We start from the raw sequence: 20,088 nt of genomic DNA on the forward strand, positions 1-20,088 counted from the left end.
GGGCTCCAAAATCACTGCAGATGGTGATTTCAGCCATGAACTTAAAAATGCTTACTCCTTGGAAGGAAAGTTTTGACCAACCTAGACAGCATATTAAGAAGCAGAGACATTACTTTGTTAACAGAGATCTGTCTAGTCAGGGTTATGGTTTTTCCAGTGGTCATGTATGGGTGTGAGAGTTGGACTATAAGGAAAGCTGAGCACTGAATAATTGATGCTTTTGAACTGTGATGTTGGAACAGTCTCTTGAGAATCCCTTGGACTGCAAGAAGATCCAGCCGGTCCATCCTAAAAGAGATCAGTCCTGGGTGTTCATTGAAAGGACTGATGTTGAAGCTGAAAGTCCAATATTTTGGCCACCTGATGCAAAGAGCTGACAGATTTTAAAAGACCCTGATGTTGGGAGAGATTGAAGCCAGGAGAAGAAGGAGGTGACAGAGGATGAGATTGTTAGGTGGCATCAGCGACTCAATGGACATGAGTTTGGGTAGACTCCAGGAGTTGGTGATGGACAGGGATGCCTGGCATGCTGTGATTCATGGGGTCGCAAAGAGTCAGACATGACTGAGTGACTGAACTGAACTCAAGTAGGTCATTACAGAGAGTTGAGTAGAGTTTCCTGTTCTATACAGTAGGTCCTTATTAGTTATCTATCTTATATATATTAGTGTGTACACGTCAATCCCAATGTCACAATTCATCCCTCCCTTCTTCCCCCTGGAACCATAAGATTATTTTCTACATTGTGACTCTCTTCCTGTTTGTAAATAAGTTCATTTATACCATTTTTTAATATTCCACATATCAGTGATATCATATGCATTTGTCTTTCTCTGTCTGACTTACTTCACTTGGATGGCATTATCCAGGTCCATCCATATTGCTTCTGATAGCATTATTTTGATCCTTCTTATGGCTGAGTAACATTACATTGTATATCCGCACTGCATCTTCTTTGCCCATTTCTCTGTTGATGGACATTTAGGTTGCTTCCATGTTCTGGCTATTGTAAATGGTGCTGCAATGAACAGTGCTATGCTTAGTCATTTAGTCATGCCCATCTCTTTGCGACCCCATGGTTTGTAGCCTGCCAGGCACCTCAGTCCATGGAGGTAGTCCCTGTGGACAATAATAGGCAAGAAGATTGGAGTGGGTTGCCATCCCCTCCTCCAGGGGATCTTCCCACCCAGGGATCGAACCCAGGTCTCCCGCACTGCAGGCAGATTCTTTACCATCTGAGCCACCAGGGAAGCCCTGATGAAGCAAGGAACACTGAGGTGCATGTATCTTTACAAAGTATGATTTTCTCTTGGTATATATCCAGGGGATTGCAGCTTTTTAAAAGATACAGATAAAAAACTGCCCAGGAAAAGGCATATAGGTCAAAGGAAATGTGAAACATGGAACTTTTGTTTCCTCTTCTCAGGGTGTCATGGGTAGCTTTGTGTTCCTAGCACCGATGTGCTGGCATTGAGCACTTGCATACATGGGAGCTCACTCCAGCCTCGTGTCCAGAGTTTTTACTGAGGCTCCATTGCCAAGGCATGACTGATGGTCCATATAGCTGATCTCAGGCTCAAACATCTCTAGAAATTCAGCTGATACTGCATGACCAAATCCCCCATCCTGAATCACATCATTCTTGTAGCCCAAAGTTTTTACTCAATTACATTGCTGACATCTCTATCAGGCTTTCCCAAGACCCTCACATAAAGAAAAGTACTGTTTTCAGTGTCAACCTTTGACACTTTTAGTCACTCTTTGTCATATGAATCAACCTAAGGATTTAGAGAGGCGCTCCAAGGAAACAAGGGCAAAATCCAGATTTCCCTTGGATGAGGCTGAGCCCATTCACTACACAGCCAGGTGGCTGGTTTTGCTTGACAAGGCTCCCTCGTTGTAACTTCACAATAAGAAAATGTGAAGTGACAAACATTGGTCAAGCATTTATCTTCTTCTGGTCTTTCTCTGAATTTTTTTTTTTTTTTTTGCATTATCTTCATTAATTCTTATGCAACTCCATGAGGTGGACACTAGTTCGAATGGCATTATGGAGAGAAGCAAAATAATGCTTGTCTAAAGACTCAGGGCTACTGAGGGATGGAGTGGTGGTATGTACAGGGCTACAGGACTCCAAGGTTCATGCTGGAAGCCATTATGTTGGAAAGATACCAACAATTCTTTTTTCAGCCGTTTTAAGTTTTTTGGTTGCGTTGATGAGGGGCTATTTTTTTTTTTTTTTACCTTTTTTAGTTTTTGTTTGAGAGGCTGAGGGGCTAATTATCCACTGATAACTAGTTAATTATTAATCCTTTTGCTTAAGTGATATATAAGCATCAAAAAATTCTCCATTTTGCCTTTCTTGGTAGATACAGCAAAGTTTTTTTTTTTTTTTTCCTATGTAGACAACAACATATATAAATCAAATGTCATGAATCGTGACTAGCAAGCAGAGTATTGTTTGAGACAGAATTCACAAATAAAACTGTATGATATTTAAAGTATATAACATGGGAATTGACAGATATATATATTATTTTTTAAATTTAGTTTTAATTGGAGTATAATTTCTTTAAAATGTGTTGTACAATGATGTGAATCAGCCATAAGTGTACATATACCCCCTCCCTCTTGAGTCCCCCACCACGCACCCCATCCCACTTCTCCAGGTGGTCACACAGCACGGGGTGAGCTTCCTGTGTCACACAGCCACTTCCCACTAGCCTATCTATTATTATTTTTCATTTGGTAATGTACTGTGTTTCAATGCGACTCTCAATTCAACTTGTATCACCTCCCCTGTTGTCTCCACAAACATATTCTCTGTCTGTGTCTCTTTTCCTGCCCTGAAAATAGGATAACCAGTGCCATTTTTCTGGATTTCATATATACATTAACATACAATATTTGATTTTCTCTTTGTGACTTAGTTCACTCTCCATAACAGGCTGTAGGATCATCCACCGCAGCTCAAGTGACCCAAATTCGCTTCTCTTTAAGGTTAATTAAAATCCCCTTGTATAGATGTGTCACAACTTCTTTATCCATTCCTCTCTTAATGCACATCTAGATTGCTTCCATGCCCTGGCTATTGTAAACACTGTTGCAATGAATTTTGCGGTACACGTGTCTGTTTGAGTTACGGTTTTCTCAGGGTGTGTGCCCAATAGTAGAATTTCTAGGTCATACGGTAGTTTTGTTAGGACTTCCCTGATGGCTCAGCAGCTAAAGAATCTGCCTGCGATGCAGGAGACACAGGAGATGGTTCAATCCCTGGGTCGGAAAGCTTCTCTGGAGGAGGAAATGGCAAGCCACTCCAGTATACTTGCCATTTCTACCTACCCTCTGCCATAGTGCTGACCCTCATTTACGTATGTATTAGAAAAGATTTTTCCCTTTCTATTAACTTAAGTAACATGCTATCATCTGACATGTTTACCTTTTATTTTTTGAAGAGAACACAGGTAAGTTCCAGTCTCTTCAGTTCAGTTCATTTCAGTCACTCAGTCATCTCCGACTTTTTGCGACCCCATGAAACGCAGCATGCCAGGCCTCCCTGTACATCACAAACTCCCGGAGTTTACTCAAACTCAAGCCCATTGAGTCGGTGATGTGATCCAGCCGTCTCATCCTCTGTTGTCCCCTTCTCCTCCTGCCCCCAATCTCTCCCAGCATCAGGGTCTTTTCCAATGAGTAGCCTTGACCAGTCCACTCTCTTAGACAGCACTAATTATACAACACAATTTTATCAGTTATAGTCATCATGCTACACATTAGATCCTCAGACCTTATAATTTTCATGTTAAAATGTATAACCTTTTACACATTTGTTCCTATTTTCTCCACTCTCCAAGCCCTGGCAATCACTCTCCTAAGCCGTTTCTGAGTTCCACATTTTTTTTTTTCTTTTAGATTCCTTACAATTGATATTATACTGTATCTGTCTTTCTTTAACTTATTTCATTTGGCATTAGGCCCTCCATGCTGCCACTAATGGAAAACTTTGTTTCTTTTTTAATGGCTAAATAAAATTCATATATATATATATATATCACATCACATTGTTTTAATCTCTTCACCTGCTGACAGATACTTAGATTGTTCCTATAATAGGTTGTTTCTAGGCTACTGTGATGGAGAAGGAAATGGCAACCCACTCCAGTACTCTTGCCTGGAAAATCCCATGGATGGAGGAGCCTGGTAGGCTGCAGTCCATGGGGTTGCTAAGAGTCGGACACGATTTCACTTTCACTTTTCACTTTCATGCATTGGAGAAGGAGATGGCAACCAACTTTAATGTTCTTGACTGGAGAATCCCAGGGAAGGGGGAGCCTGGTGGGCTGCTGTCTATGGGGTCTCACAGAGTCAAACATGACTGAAATGACTTAGCAGGTGCAGCAGCAGGAGCAATGCTACTGTCAATATTGATGCAGTGAATATGGGAGTACACATTTCTCTTTGAGATAATTATTTCATTTCCTTTGAATATATATTCAGAAATGAATATATATCCAGAAGTTTGAAATTTCGTGAGAAACTTCCCGAAGGTATTCCATGGGAGTTGCACCAATATACATTCCTACCAACAATCAATTAAAACCTCCATTTTCTACACATCCTCAATCACACTGATTTCTTACTTTTTGGTAAAAGCCATTTAAACAGGAGTGAGGTGGTATGTGTTGTACTTTTGATTTGCACTTCCCTGATAATGATGTTGAGCATCTTGTCATATACTTCTTGGGCATTCTGTATGTCTTATTTGGGGGGAAAATTGCCTATGCTATTAAAAAATAGCACGCATTGTGTATACTGTATTTGAATATATAAAACTCAGGTACCTATCCATACACCAAAATAAATTACAGAAATACAAATAATTCCATTTATAATTGCATCAAAAAATAAAATACTTAGAAATAAATTTAAGCAAGGTGTTGAAAGATCTATGTATGAAAATATTCAAGACACTCATGAAAGAAATGTTTAAAAGACACAAAAGGAAACATGTTTCATATTTATTGACTGGCACGAAAACAGACTCATAGATCAACAGAGCAGAACAACAAGCCAGAAAGAAACACACACCCATATATTGTCGGTTAGCTTATGAAAAAGGAGCCAAGAATATCCAGTGGGGAAAGGACAAGCTTTTCAAAAATGGCACTGGGAAAACTGGATAGTCCTATGAAAAAATGAAACTGTGCCCCTGTCTTTTACCATACACAGAAATCAACTAAAAAGGGATTAAAAAGTTGAACATAAGACTTTAAGCGATTAAACCCCTAGAAGAAAACATTGAGGTAATCTTCTTGCCATCAGTCTTTGCAATGAGTTTTTGGGTTTCACACTAAAAGCCAAAGGCAACAACTGCAAAAACAAACAAGTGGGACCACATCAAACTCCAAAGAAAGGAACATCAACAAAATCAAATGGCAATTTACAGATTGACAAGATATTTCCAAATCATATATTTCACAAAGGCTTAATATTCAATAATGCATGAAACATACAACTCAAGGGGCAAAAACACCAAATAATCCAAATTTTTATTGGAGCATAAGAAAAGTAAGAGTTTCAAAAAAAAAAAAAAGCAAGAAAGAAAAGTAAGAGTTTCAATAAATCTGAAGATTAGGCTGTAGATGAGAGACACAGCAAAGTTTTTCTGCTAGAACCACAAAAGCCTATGCCTTCCTCGCATTACTTATTTCATCTCCACTCACTTGTTTGAAATTACAGTTCACAGTGTACATTCTTCAGTCAATAGAAATCACCCCACAGTGAGCTATAATATGTACTAAGAACAGCCTCACAGGGGAAAAAAAAAAACAAAGCAAAACTAATATTTGCATACTTACTAATGAGGCATATCAAAAGGAAGGTAATTTCCAGAGTTGACCACTCCATTGTTTTCTATATTTCATTTCAAAATTGAGCCACCTAGTAAGGAAAATTAGTTAAGATTCCTCAATAATATATTGACAGAAAATCAGTTTTAAATGGGAGCATTAATGGATTATAATTTGGGGTAATTGTTTACTAGTGTTGTAACTACAGTGCTTTTGATTCTCCACTGCATCAGGTTAATAATTTATCAGAATATTAACAGCAACATAGGGACACATACTACTAAAGTTATAGCGAATAGAGAAAGACATAGAATATATCAGGAAAGAAGTGAAAGTATGGGAATTCAGCAATGATAGTAAAGGGCAGTATTGCCTTGAGAGGAAGGAAGGTTCTCGAAGTTTCTTGAAACACCAAGAACGAGTCAGATGTGAGGAATTAGCTTAACTTGTAAATCAGAAACTCTACCAGAAGAAATTTAAATTCATCCAAAATTACAATGCTAAAACTCACAATTTAGACAGAGAATAGGGTAGGAGAGGGTGCATAGACATTCAAAACTCTCCATTGCTTAATGCGTCAGACACTCAAGGACCACCCTCACTGAAGTCTTTCTCTATTGCTCAACCTACAGGTACCACCATGGAGAAAGAGATAGCTCTACTCCACAGGCAGTTGAACCCTACTTTTATGGCCTCGTGGCTTTCCTTAAGAAGCATTCGATGCAGCAGATTTCCTCCATCCCATCCCACCGGCTGACTCCCCACGGTCAACAGGACTCCTCACCCTGGGATCATTCTGCAGTCCCCATGGCTCCAGCTCCCAGCTTCCGTGGACACCAGTGGACTTACAACCCTGTCCGAGGTATGAAAGTCAGCAGCATGGCTTGTCTATGTGGTTCACTCCGTTCAGATGGTCACAGGTTAGTTTGTTCACTCCCCAACAGCTTCAAATGACTCCCCCCATTCCAGTGGACGGCCATGGATGCGGGGATCTCTCCCCTGCGCTTCAGCTCCCTCACCCCAAGGCGCAGGCTGGTCCCACTTGCTCTCCTCCTTCTTTCCCCTTCCGTCTTGTCCCTTTTTTCCTTTGTCCTCCCGAGTTCTGTATGGATCCGAACATTCCTTCTCAGTGGTCAGGGAGTCCTGCCAGTATTCACCTGGTCTTCTGTGAGAACTGCTGTATCGTTAGATGTTCTTGATGCATCCACCCGAAGATGTTCTTGATGCATTCACCGGATGGGCATGAGTTTGAGTAAACTCCGGGAGTTTGTGATGGACAGGGAGGCCTGGCGTGCTGCGATTCATGGGGTCGCAAAGAGTTGGACACGACTGAACGACTGAACTGAACTGAACTGATGCATCGGTGGAGAGAGGTGTACCCCACTTCCACCTACCCCTCCGTCATCTTGTCCACCCCCATTTGTGCATGTATTAGAAACGAGTTTCCCTTTCTATTAAGTAACATTGCCATCACCACACATGTTTAACTTTTTCTTTTTGAGGAGAACACAGGTAAGTTCCACTCTCTTCAGTTGAGTCAGTCATTCAGTCGTGTTTGACTCTTTGCAACCCCATGGACTGCGGCGTGCCAGGCTTCGCTGTCCATCCCTGACTCCCAGAGCTTACTCAAGCTCATGTCCGTTGAGTCGGTATGCCACTCGATGATGTCCACTCTCTCAGAGATTTTTTTTTTTTTTGAGATTCCTTACAATTGAGATCATATGGTATTTTTCTTTCTCTGGCTTAGTTTACTTAGTGTAATGCCCTCCAGTTTCATCCATGTTGCCATAAATGGAAGGATTTCTTTATTTTTCTAATGGCTAAATAATATTTACCTATATTACATCACATTGTTTTAACCCGTTCACCTGTTGAAAGATACTCAGGTTGTTCTGTACCAAGGCTACTGTGAATAATGCTGCAGTTAACATAGGGATACAGATCTCTCTTTGAGAAAATGATTTCATTTCCTTTGACTGTATATCCAGAAGTGGGATAATGGATCACATAACAGTTCTCTTTTAAATTTCTTGAGGAACCTCCAGAGTATTTTTCCATGGGAGTTGCACCAGTATACATCCCTACCAACAGTAAATAAGCACTCTTTTTTCTCCACATCCTCATCAAGATCTGTCATTTTTTATATTTTTGGTACTAGCCATTCAAACACGTGCGAGGTGATATCTCTTTTGCTTTTGATCTGCATTTCCTTTGTTTATTAACGATGCTTAGCATCTTGTCATATACCTCTTGACCATCTATATGTCTTAATTGTGGGAAAATATCTATTCTTTAAAGATGTAGAATACATTGTTTACTATATTCCAATATACAAAACTCTGTTGCCTACCTATATATCAACAACGAACTATCAGAAAGTTGAATAAAGTAAACAAGCACATTTACTACTGCATCACAAAAAGATAAAGCACTTAGGAATAAAGTTAAGCAAGGTGTTGAAAGATTTTATACAAAACCTTTAAGATACTGATAAGAGAATTTAAAAAAAGCTAAAGATATACAAAGTTAGGTTGTCTTTTCAATGTGTTTCTTGTGGTAGGATTTGTATTACAGTAAATTTCCCTCTCAGAACTGCTTTTGTTACCTCCTATAGGTTTTAGATCATCATGTTTTCATTGCTCTTTTTTTCTAGGAATGTTTTGATTTCCCTTATTTCTTCGGTAACCTGTTTACTATTTCAAAGTGTGTTGTTGAATCTCCATTTTGTTTGTGTTCTTTAAAGGTGTTTTTTTTTTTCCCCTATAATCTATATCTAGTCTCATAGTGTTGTGGTCAGAGAAAATGCTTGATATAATTTCAATTTCCTTAAATTTACTGAGGTTTGATTTGTGACCCACGATGAGGAAAATGTTCCATGTGCACTTGAGAAGAAAGTGTATTCTGCATTTGGATGGAAAGTGCTGAAGATATCAATTAGGTCTGTTTGCTCTAATATTTCCTTTTAGGCTTATGTTTCCTTATTAATTTTCTGTTTTGTTGATCTGCCCATTGGTATAGGTGCGGTGTTGACATGCCCTACTATTATTGTGTTACTGTCAACTTCCATTTTTGTTTCAGTTTTCCCCTTCTGCCTCATGTATTGAAGTACAAGTTGGCTACATAAATATTTAAAATTGTTTTGTCTTTTTCTTGGACTGACCCTTGATCATTTGGTAGTGTCCTTCTTTATCTCTTATAATAGTTTTTATTTTAAGGTCTATTTTTTCTGATACAAGAATTGCCAATCCAGCTTTCTTTTTATTTCCATTTACATGGAATATCTTTTTCCATCCTCTCACTTTCAGTCTGCATATGTCTCTAGGACTGAAGTGGGTCTCTTCAGTAGACAACATATATATGGGTCTTGTTTTTGTATCCATTCATCTAGTCTGTGTCTTTTTTTAAGAATGGAAGAAAATAATGGCAAATAAAACAACTGATAAAGGATCACTTTCCAAAATACAAGCAGCTCAAACAAGTCAGTCATCAAAAGCAAAGGCAAGAGCTGCAAAAATAAACTAGTGAGACCACATCAAACTCAAAACCTTCTGCATAGTAAAAGAAGCCATCAATAAAATTAAATGGCAACCTATGGAATGAAAAAAAAAAAACTATTTTCAAATCACATATTTGGTAAGGGCTTCATATCAAGTTTATATAAGAGACTCATGCAACTCAGTAGAAAAAAAAATCAAACAACTCAAATTATTAAATGAGCAAAGGAAGAGTAAGTGTTTTGAAAAATCTGAAGATTAGACTGTAGATGAGAGACACTGTAAGTTTTTCCTTCCAGAACAAAAGACTCTGTCTTCCTGGCATTGCTTTCTTTATTTCCAATCACCTGTTTGGTGATTATAGTTCACAGCATACATCCTTCACTCAGTAGAAATCACCCTACACTGAGCTATGTGTGCTATGAATAGCCCTACTAACTATAAATATTAAAAATTACATATTTAATCTTGAGGCATCTAAAATCCAAGGTGATTTTCAGAATTTTTGACTCCATTGTTTTCTACATTCTATTTCAAAATTGAAACACCTAGTAAGGAGTGAGTAGGGGACCTCAATAATACATGGGTAGAAAGTCATTTAAAACTGGGAGCATTACTGGATTATAATTTGGGGGACTGTATTATTACTAATACTATTGTAATTTTATTCCCTTTAATTCTCTGGTATACTAGGTTGATATTTATTTAAAATAGTAATACAGCCACGATGGAGAACAGGGTGGAGATTCCTTAAAAAACTGGAAATATACTGCTATATGACTGAGCAAAATGGATTAAACTCAAAATGGATTAAAGATCTAAATGTAAGACCAGAAACTATAAAACTCCTAGAGGAGAACATAGGCAAAACACTCTCCGACATAAATCACAGCAGGATCCTCTATGACCCACATCCCAGAATTTTAGAAACAAAAGCAAAAAATAAACAAATTGGACCTAATGAAACTTAAAAGCTTTTGCACAACAAAGGAAACTATAAGCAAGGTGAAAAGACAGCCCTCAGATTGGGAGAAAATAATAGCAAACGAAGCAACAGACAAAGGATTAATCTCAAAAATATACAAGCAACTCCTTCAGCTCAACTCCAGAAAAATAAATGACCCAATCAAAAAATGGGCCAAAGAACTAAACAGACATTTCTCCAAGGAAGACATACAGATGGCAAAAAACACATGAAAAGATGCTCAACATCACTCATTATCAGAGAAATGCAAATCAAAACCACAATGAGGTACCATTACACGCCAGTCAGGATGGCTGCTATCCAAAAGTCTACAAGCAATAAATGCTGGAGAGGGTGTGGAGAAAAGGGAACCCTCTTACACTGTTGGTGGGAATGCACATTAGTACAGCCACTATGGAAAACAGTGTGGAGATTTCTTAAAAAGCTGGAAATAGAACTGCCATATGACCCAGCAATCCCACTTCTGGGCATACAGACCGAGGAAACCAGATCTGAAAGAGATACCTGCACCCCAATGTTCATCGCAGCACTGTTTATAATAGCCAGGACATGGAAGCAACCTAGATGCCCATCAGCAGACGAGTGGATGAGGAAGCTGTGGTACATATACACCATGGAATATTACTCAGCCATTAAAAACAATTCATTTGAATCAGTTCTAATGAGATGGATGAAACTGGAGCCCATTATACAGAGCGAAGTAAGCCAGAAAGATAAAGACCATTACAGTATACTAACACATATATATATGGAATTTAGAAAGATGGTAACGATAACCCTATATTTTTTATTTTTTTACTTTGCAATTTTGTAGTGGTTTTTGCCATATATTGACATGAATCAGCCATGGATTTACATGTGTTCCCCATACTGATCTCCCCTCCACCTCCCTCCCCATCCCATCCCTCTGGAGCTCTTTAGATGATGAGAGACATAGTCCGAAATTTCTCCAACTTATATGTCTTCTTTTGGAGAACCGCTTGTTTGATTTTCACCACTTAATTTTAAATAAACATTTTACTCTTAGATACTATGCCCCTTTAAACTAACTAAGAGCACAGAAAATGTAGGAAATGCTGATGTCTTATCCTTCATTAATTACCACTGTTCTGGTAAATTGGTAAAAAAGAATCATGTTCAGATCTCATTCAGGAGGATAAAATCCCTATTTTATCAGTTCTCTTGTCCAAACTCAATTCTTGCTCACTTCAGTCTTAAATTCTGCTTACTTTCAAAGGACGGACAGGAAAGGAATATTAAAATCACGCTTGAAAGAGTCTATGATTTTATGCTTCTGTAGGTAGGGCCAGGAATAATTTCTGAAATATTACACTACATCATGGAAGCATGAAGGTCTAGTTCTCATATCAAAGAGAAGATGTTTGCAGATGGTTCAAAAACACAGTCCCATGGTTGTCAGGATGTGCTCCCGACCAGACAGATGGATTTTCTCCCTGAAACGTCACAGTCAGGAAAGACCAGGCCGTGTCCGCAGCCAGTGACGGGGTCCTGGGTGCTGAGCAGGTAAGATTCTTGGATGACCATCTGGAGATTTACCTGCCATTGTCTCGAAGAAACAAATGTAATGAGAAGATTAAGGATGCATAAAAGTAGAAGAGCTGTCAATTTCCCTAGAAGCAAGTCTAGCCAGGAGAACCAGGCCCCCACACTGATAATTGTCAAAGACTTTAACAGTGAGTGTTTTTATAGACAGAGCAGAACAAGTGGATAAAGCCAATGTTCTATGGTCACTGCTGCTTTGCAGTCGAAGACAAAATATTTTTCACTTTAAGCCGAGTCATCACAGCTCCTGATATGGTCCTGGTTACACACATGCAGACCGAGAGCCCACAGGCATGTGTGATGTGACATCAGGAAGTGAACAGATGACTGTATTGGTGCCCAGTCACCTCCATCTGCTAATAATGGGACCTGGGGAAAATTATTTGTCCTCTCCAAGGCATTACATCTTCATTAACATAACTTGATGATCATAGAGAAGATGAAGGCTATCTCACAGGGTTACTGTGAAACACACATTTTAAGATGTTTTAGAGCTTTTGGGAAAGTATCAGAGACATGCACGGGGTCACGAAGCTGAGTCAGCAGACCCAAGGCACAGGGTCCTTTTTCTCTTAGTCTTCTCTCTGTGCTCAAGAGCAGCGATCAGTCAGTCACGTGTTTACTCTTACCCCAGCGTGATGGTAAACCACACAGATCAACGGTACACTTCTTCTCATTTCAGTGTCTAAAATTCACGCACTAGTCAATGTAGAGTGAAAAAATAACACACTCCTAGAGGGCCTCGCTGCTCAGAGTCTGCAGAGTCCCAACATTAAACTGTCTTAAAGAATGGCCTAAATATTCTGGCTCAGAACTCAGTTCCAAACGTTTGTAGAGGATAGAATCACTTCAGGGAGCAATACAAAAATATAGGGAGTAACCTACTTCTACAACTATCTATCTGTGCAAATATCATCATCCTCCTAAATTCACACAGAAGGCGCTCCTTCTTCCCCACCCCAGCTACTACAGCTCCAACTCCTGCTCAGAGCAACAGGGAAAGAGAAGGCTTCCCTCCACAGGATGGATTTGATAACCTCAGGTGACTAGATCATCTCAGAATGGCTCATGTTTTTATTTTAGCAGGGTCCTGCCTGCTCCTGCTGCTGGTCATGCCAAATCTGCTCCTGGGCCAAGTCAACGTATGCCCGTCCTGCAGTCCTGACATGTTTGGCGTCCCCGTAAAGTTCCTTAGAAACGCGTTTAGAAGTGTCTCCAGGCTGTCCCACGACATGCATAACCTTTCCACAATAATGTTCAATGAGTTTGTAAGTACTGTGGTGGTGGTGGTTTAGTTGCTAAGTCGTGTCCGACTCCTGCGACCCCATGGACTGTAGCCCACAAGGATCCCAGAAGGTAACTTCGCGTAAGTGACTGGGCCATACTATCCTTTCAACAAGAGGGCTGCATCAGCCAAATCTTCAAATAACACACTCCCTAGGTTAAAGATGCTGTCAGCTCATAAGATGTGGAAATCGAAGAAAGGACCAGTTTTGTGAAATCTGAAAGATTCCTAAGAAGTGCAATAACTTTTTCAATTTCCTTTCATTCATTTTCTTTTTTAAATTTCCAAAATAAATGATTTTGTGTTTGTCAGCTAAGAATGCCATAAAAGAATACAATAGACTCAGTGGAATAAACACCAGAAATTTATTTCCTCACAGCTCTGGGGGCTAGAAGTCCCAGATCAGGGCACCAGCAAGGTGAGGCTCTGCTGAGAACTCTTTCTTCCCAGGATGGCTTCTCCGTGCGTCCTCACACAGGGTGGGGGGTGGGGAAGAGAGACAGAGGAAAGGACACACAGACACAGAGACAGAAGAGAAAATTCTCTGGTGTTTCGCTTCGTGGAGACACTAAACCTATTGGATGAGTGTTGCACCCTAAGAGCTCATTTAACCTTAATGGGCTTTGCTTGTGGCTCAGATGGTAAAGAATCTGCCTCAATGGGAGAGACCTGGGTTCTATCCCTGGGTCTGGAAGATTCCCTGGAGAAGGGAACGGCAAGCCCCTCCAGTATTCTTGCCTGAGAAATCCCATGGACAGAGGAGTCTGCTGGGCTATAGACCATGGCGTGCCAAAAAGTCGGAACAGTTTTCAAAACACAGTACTTTGGCAGTTCGGCTCTAACACATGAATTTGAAGAACACACATTCACTCCATAATAAAGCACTTTTAGGTGGGACTGGGGAAAATGAAGCATGGTGATTTTCTGGTCCTTCAGTGTCTCTCTGGGCTTTCTTCTCCAGGCTCAGAGTAAATAGCCAATAAATGAGAGCTGCTCTGCAGTGAACTGGGTGGATGGAACATGTTAAACAAAGCTGAATCCTGGTCACAATAACAAATACTGGTAGTTTTTTTAATGCTACAAATTATTGTTTTAAGATTTGCAGTGAATAAGTTTTGAGCTACAATAGAAGGGGCGTTTATGATTGGAAACAGTTATTCTGTTTCTGATGAAGGTATTTGATAGTTGTATATTAATTATTTTAGGTCAATGAAGGAGCACACAGTAGAGCAGACAGCTAATAAAAGGCGGTGCTAAAGGTGCCGGGGTCTAGCCCCAGCAGGATCCAGGGGTACTCTCAGGATGAATGGCATCAGCAAGAGAGAGAGAGACAGACAGACAGACAGACACAGAGAGACCAGACTGGAGTGTGCAGCACGGTCTGCATAACTTTATTTTTTATACCATAGCTTTTATACGCTAAGTGGTACATTTCTAAGGGGAGGTGATAGATAAGCATACAAAGTTTAGTTTAACATCACATCAATTTTGTCTTTCACGAAACCAGAGTGTTTTTCTGCATACTTTTTTGTTCATGAGAGTCTTCTTTCATAGTGGATCTTTACACATTATCTTCTGGCCTTGGGGCCTATTAACATTTTAAGACCTAGGAAAAGGAAAAATGTTTTCCCTACTCTATTCTTTATTGTTCTATTTTGCCTTGAGTTTAGCAGAAAACAGAAAAGTTGCAGTCTCATGGTACATCAGGTTGCAACATTGTAGAAATACAGTCCTGTTCACACAAAGGTCAGCCTTTTTGCAAAAGTTCTCAGCTAAATTTATCTAAAAAGTTTACTACACAAAGACTCTGTGGCTCTGGTAAGGCAGCCTCTGTTTTAGCACTCTTGATTAAAAGTAACAATTATCTTATTGTCTCCACACTAGGGCTAAACTCTTATTTTTTTAAATCCTTAACTATATTAACAATAGTTTTTATTGCACAACCTCAGCACAATAACAGCAATCAAACGTTGATCCAATAACCACTTTTAGAATAATATTTTTTGTGTTTTCTAATAGGACTTTCTCACCCCCCAAAGGGCTCTGTGCCTATAAGGGCCTTTTGTGATCAGGGTCTTTATGCTCTTTATGATTAAGATGTTGTGAGCAGTCATGTGCATTAGTATGTATTTGCCAAACAAGCCAGAATGCCAGCAAAAGAGTTTTTACTTGAAACATTTCCTTCATTCCTGGCCCCTTCATAGGGAACCAGCGTCCAGGAGATTTATTAATTAAGGTTCTATGTTGGTCTTAATTTAGCGGGCAACGCAAAGATCCGCAACAGGATGAACAAGGACAACAGTAAGAGGGGGAGGATACAGGGTGGGTTAGAGGCCGGGGTCAACCTGGAGGGTCCCTTGTAGCCCGAACAGCCTTGCGTTTCAGGTCTTCTCCTCGTGACCTTGTCATGGGTGGGATCTCCCATAATGGCTCCTGGCATAAAGGTTTCTATTAAATTCACATAGTTCTTTGTGCTCACTAGTTTTTTTTCATCCTCCATTTTTGACTGTCCATTTTTTTCCACCTCTTCCAAATAATCTCTTCAAATGTTCATAACTTCCACTAAAGATTAGATTTTCTCTATCAAAGTGTTAGCTAGATTTTTCTACTCTTATTATTCTCAGTCCATTGCTTAGTATTTCCTATAACTTTAGGCCATGTTTTTCTGACATACCATTTTTTCACAAACAACATTGTATTCTGCACCTGGGATGAACACTAAGTTTTTGATGAGCATTTTCAGAGATAAGTCAGTCATTATTGCATTACTCCTTATAAGGGAATATATTGGCTCTAACCCACAGTAAACTTGAGATTAAATGGTTAAATACAGGTGCATGCATGCATTCTAAGTCACATCAGTTGTGTCCAGCTCTTTGCGACCCTACTGACTATAGCCCAACAGCCTCCCCTGTCCATAGGATTCGCCAGGCGAGAGTACAGGAGTGTGGTGCTGTACCCTCTTTCAAGGGATGCTCCTCACCAAGGGATCAAACCTGAGGCTTCTTATATCTCCTGCATTGGCAGGAATGTTCTTTACCATGACCGTCACCTGGGAAGCAACAAGTATTGGTACAAGATTACCATATTTGTTTCAAATACTAAAAAAAAAAAAAAAATAATAATAATGATAAAATAGAGAAGGGAAAAGTTTGAACTTAGAAAAAGATGTAAAATCATTTTTATAGAGACAATATATAGAAAATGTAGGAAAAGAATGACTTCAAATTTTGTGATTTCCACCCCCCCCCACATTAAAAATTACACATCTATCAAACATGTTAATGTTCTGGTAATGGGCTCATCTACTGAATGCCCAACAACCCTAACTAATTGCCTGATCACTTTCAGGATGAAAAGTATTCCCAGAGTAAACCAGAGTATATCAATGCCACCAATGACTGCCACACCAATCCCCTCCATGCTCCTGAAGAAAGAGAAAAAGCCCAACAGATGAACGTGAGTCTTTCACCTGGGTTTTTCACCGGATCAAATGAGACAGTATGTAGCGTACCAAGTTCCAGATTATTAGAGGTAACGGCAACTGTACATGCAGAAAACGGTGGAAGAACCGTAAGCAATTGAAGAGAAATTATATGATGCAGTTGATGAAACATGAACGAAACCAAGGGATGACTAAAGATCTGTAGTAGCAAAATAAATAACAGATCTATAACTTGTCCATGCAGACAAGTTTAGTTCAAGCAACTCATTATAAACAGGATTGCAGCTGTTATTCTGTACAAAAATATGAAATGAATGGGAACTTCCATGTGTAAAATATAAGATTGCAAAATTAATGAATATGTAAGAAACACACTTCAGTTTTGAGTACTCCCTGTTACAGTGACTCGTATTTGGGAGTCCTTCACTGCACCACTCGAGTCAGTGCGTCTGCCTTTCAAGGCTCTCCTGATTCTACTTCTACTTCAATGACACCTCCTTCATTCGTCATTCTCAATGACTCCTCTGTCACCTTTTATTCTTAATTTGTAAGTTTCCCCCACAATGGCCTATATAACATTGCGCTGCTTCTCATGGCCACAACAATTGCCTCTGTTCTGAGGACAACACAGTTTACATATCAAGCCTCAATCATTAATGGCAGCTCCAAATTTTCATTGTTATAATCTCTCCTTTCTGATTTCCTGCATTATCCTCGTCCTAATGTTATTTAGTATATTTTCACATGCATCCCCCCTTAAAATACTATCTTCTCTCTCTACAACTTTCTTAATGATATCAGCACTCTTTTCTTCTGTTAAGCTCATTAATAATGAGGATGATGAAGGAAAGGAAAAGGCCAAAGAGGAGGAGGAAGAGGGGTTTTTCAATAAGCTTGAATTTAAAGTTTATTGAGAGTTACTACATGGCCATACATTTTACTAAGCACTTTATGTGCATTACTATATTTCATCCTACTCAGTTCTCTGTTCTTTTCCACTAAAACAATTCATGGCTGTAAAAAAGTCAAGCATGCTAACTAGAATTTCAGAGGAAAAAAGAAAATGTCTTCATGTTATAAATTAGAACTCATCAGAAGAATTAATTCCTAAAATAACCCAGATTTTTAATAATTCAGTGAAGTGTGAACTAATAGCTTACATTTTATAATTTTGCAACTTTTACTACCTTCAAAAATCTCTGCATACACATAGGAATAACCAAAAGTCTTTTAGGTCATCTGCTCTGAGCAAAGATCACATGTTACAAAAACCATTGAATTATGATTATTTTAATGAGACTGTTTCTTACGTTTGCTTAGAATGAAGACCTTACTATGTGGATACTCATGTTACAGTACCTCTGGAATGGTCCTCTGTATAGTCTAGCCCATCAAGACAGGCACTTTGAGAAAGACCTCTCAGATACTCTCCTATCAAGTGCCAGAGAGAATTTAAAAAAATTAAAAAAACTTGAAACAATCATAGAGAGGCGATTCAGCCAGGTAAGCATCCTGCAGAGGGCTTTCTTGCTTTGTTGATCACTCTGTAATGCATAAGGAGATTTGAAATATCTCATTTTGTAAGAAAAAGATTCATGACTTCTACATGCTAGACTGCTACTACATAAAGCAGGAGCCTAGTCATTCATAGTGATAGAGTCTACTGTAAAGGAATCAGAATTTCACTGCAATTTTTGTCATGTGCCAGCCTTCCCTGCATTGCACACAATCCCACCAAAAGCTTGCCTCTTCCTAGGCACAGGTGGTTGAAATATTTTCAAGAGTAAGAGAACCAGAGAACAGAATTTCCAAGCTCAGCATTTTCTTCAGAGTATCCCAAGACATCTGCTCTTGAAGTCTACTTGTCTTCTTTCTCTGTTCTTCTCAAATCAAAGGATGAAAATGGGAAGGAAGAAAAGAGAAAGTTAAAACTAAACTTGAGTTATGTTTCTACTTTTTAGATTCCTAATTGTTTTCTCATAGGCTGGCTCCAAATCCACAGAGTTTTATATTCATATGTGTTCCCAAAATCTTAATTTGACAATTACAAGGGGCAAAGTTAAGCAAATATTAATAAAATGCATAAGAAGTCATTTTCTGTATTCAGATTATTCTTCCAGTCAGAGTGAAGTTGGACAAGGATCGCATGTACTGGTCAGGATCCCGATCCCTGAGGTCCAATAACGAAGATAAGCGTCATTCGGAAATTTATAAACTCTTCAAGTGCCTGCACAGGGATTCACGTAAAGTTGACATGTACAGCAAGATCCTGGCGTGCCGAATCAGCGACGAGTGCTAAATCCACATCCATCCCATCCAGCTCTGAGATGGTCCTAATGATCTATCCCATAGCAAGCTTCTTTGAAATTTACAGCTTTTTCATGCATGCTCTGTGAAATGGGTCTCCTCTTAAAAAAATAAACACAGACTCTGTAGAGATGTCAAAATCTAAGAGGGTAATTTGTTAACATTTCTTATTTTCATTTAATTGAAAATCAAAAGAAAATCCACCCCTACAATTGAGAGAATGAAGCTCCTATTAAAATTAGTCACAAATAGCAGAAGCTGGCATTACAAAGAAGACCATTAAGAGATTACATAAGAATCACAGAAAATTATTCTGGGTCAAGTTATTAGAATCAAAGTATTAGACAATTGTTCATGGTTCTGGTCTTGCTACCAAGAAGACTGAATTCTCAGGATTCTTTATGAAAGCCAGCTGCGAACAGTCAGCCCACTGTCACAGTGTTACACCAGACAGGATCAGTGCTTCGCACCTTTGTACAAATAGCATGAGGTTTACTGAGCTATCTAAAGATTGTTAGGATGCTGTCTTAGCACTTCTGGGTTGCTATAACAAAATATCACAGTCTTATAACAATGGAAATGGATTTCCACAGCGTGGTCATGCAGGGTCCTTTCTGGTCTCACACTCCTTATTGTATCCTCACACAGGGGAAGGGCTCGGGAGCTCTGTGTGTCTCATACATAAAAGCACTCATCTCTTAGATGAGGCTCCATCCTTATCATGCTATCACCTCACAAAGGCACCACCTATGGATGCTATAACCATGGGAATCAGGATTTCATCATATGAAACTTCTGGGGAAGACAAAGGTTGAGACCATCGCAGATAGAAACGTGAACTGGCTCCATCCTCCTCCAGGGGCTGTCTTCACCCACACTCCACTGCATCCTCATTTTCTACACCACCTTGCAACCATTCCATACATTTTATCACTCTGGGTTTCACAAGGCCAGGTCAGTCAAGTGTCAAGTCCATCTCATATTCAGCCTATTCAAAGCTTCCCTCTCCCCTGCTGAGGCCCAGGGGACCTGCCTGGATGCATCAATGTGTCCATTTCTGCAAGGTTCCTTCTCTCTCACTCTCTGGATCTTCATTCTTTGGGCCTTGGTGGAACAGGGTAGATGGTAATGAGATGGGAAAGTTCTGACATCACTGACTT

The 20,088-nt window shown here is 39.5% G+C and overlaps 1 protein-coding gene across 1 annotated transcript; it reads left to right on the forward strand.

Annotated features, from left to right (window-relative positions):
• The first annotated feature begins 6,485 nt into the window (after positions 1-6,485).
• Positions 6,486-19,100, forward strand: LOC110151588 (placental prolactin-related protein 3-like). Its single transcript, XM_070456926.1, has 5 exons — positions 6,486-6,711; positions 12,978-13,159; positions 16,528-16,635; positions 17,942-18,124; positions 18,729-19,100. Exons 1-5 carry the CDS (start codon positions 6,570-6,572, stop codon positions 18,918-18,920), a joined length of 807 nt encoding a protein of 268 aa, XP_070313027.1. The 5' UTR covers positions 6,486-6,569; the 3' UTR covers positions 18,921-19,100.
• Positions 19,101-20,088: the final 988 nt, after the last annotated feature.

Source organism: Odocoileus virginianus, chromosome 27 (assembly GCF_023699985.2).
Source record: "Odocoileus virginianus isolate 20LAN1187 ecotype Illinois chromosome 27, Ovbor_1.2, whole genome shotgun sequence".
Taxonomy (NCBI): domain Eukaryota; kingdom Metazoa; phylum Chordata; class Mammalia; order Artiodactyla; family Cervidae; genus Odocoileus; species Odocoileus virginianus.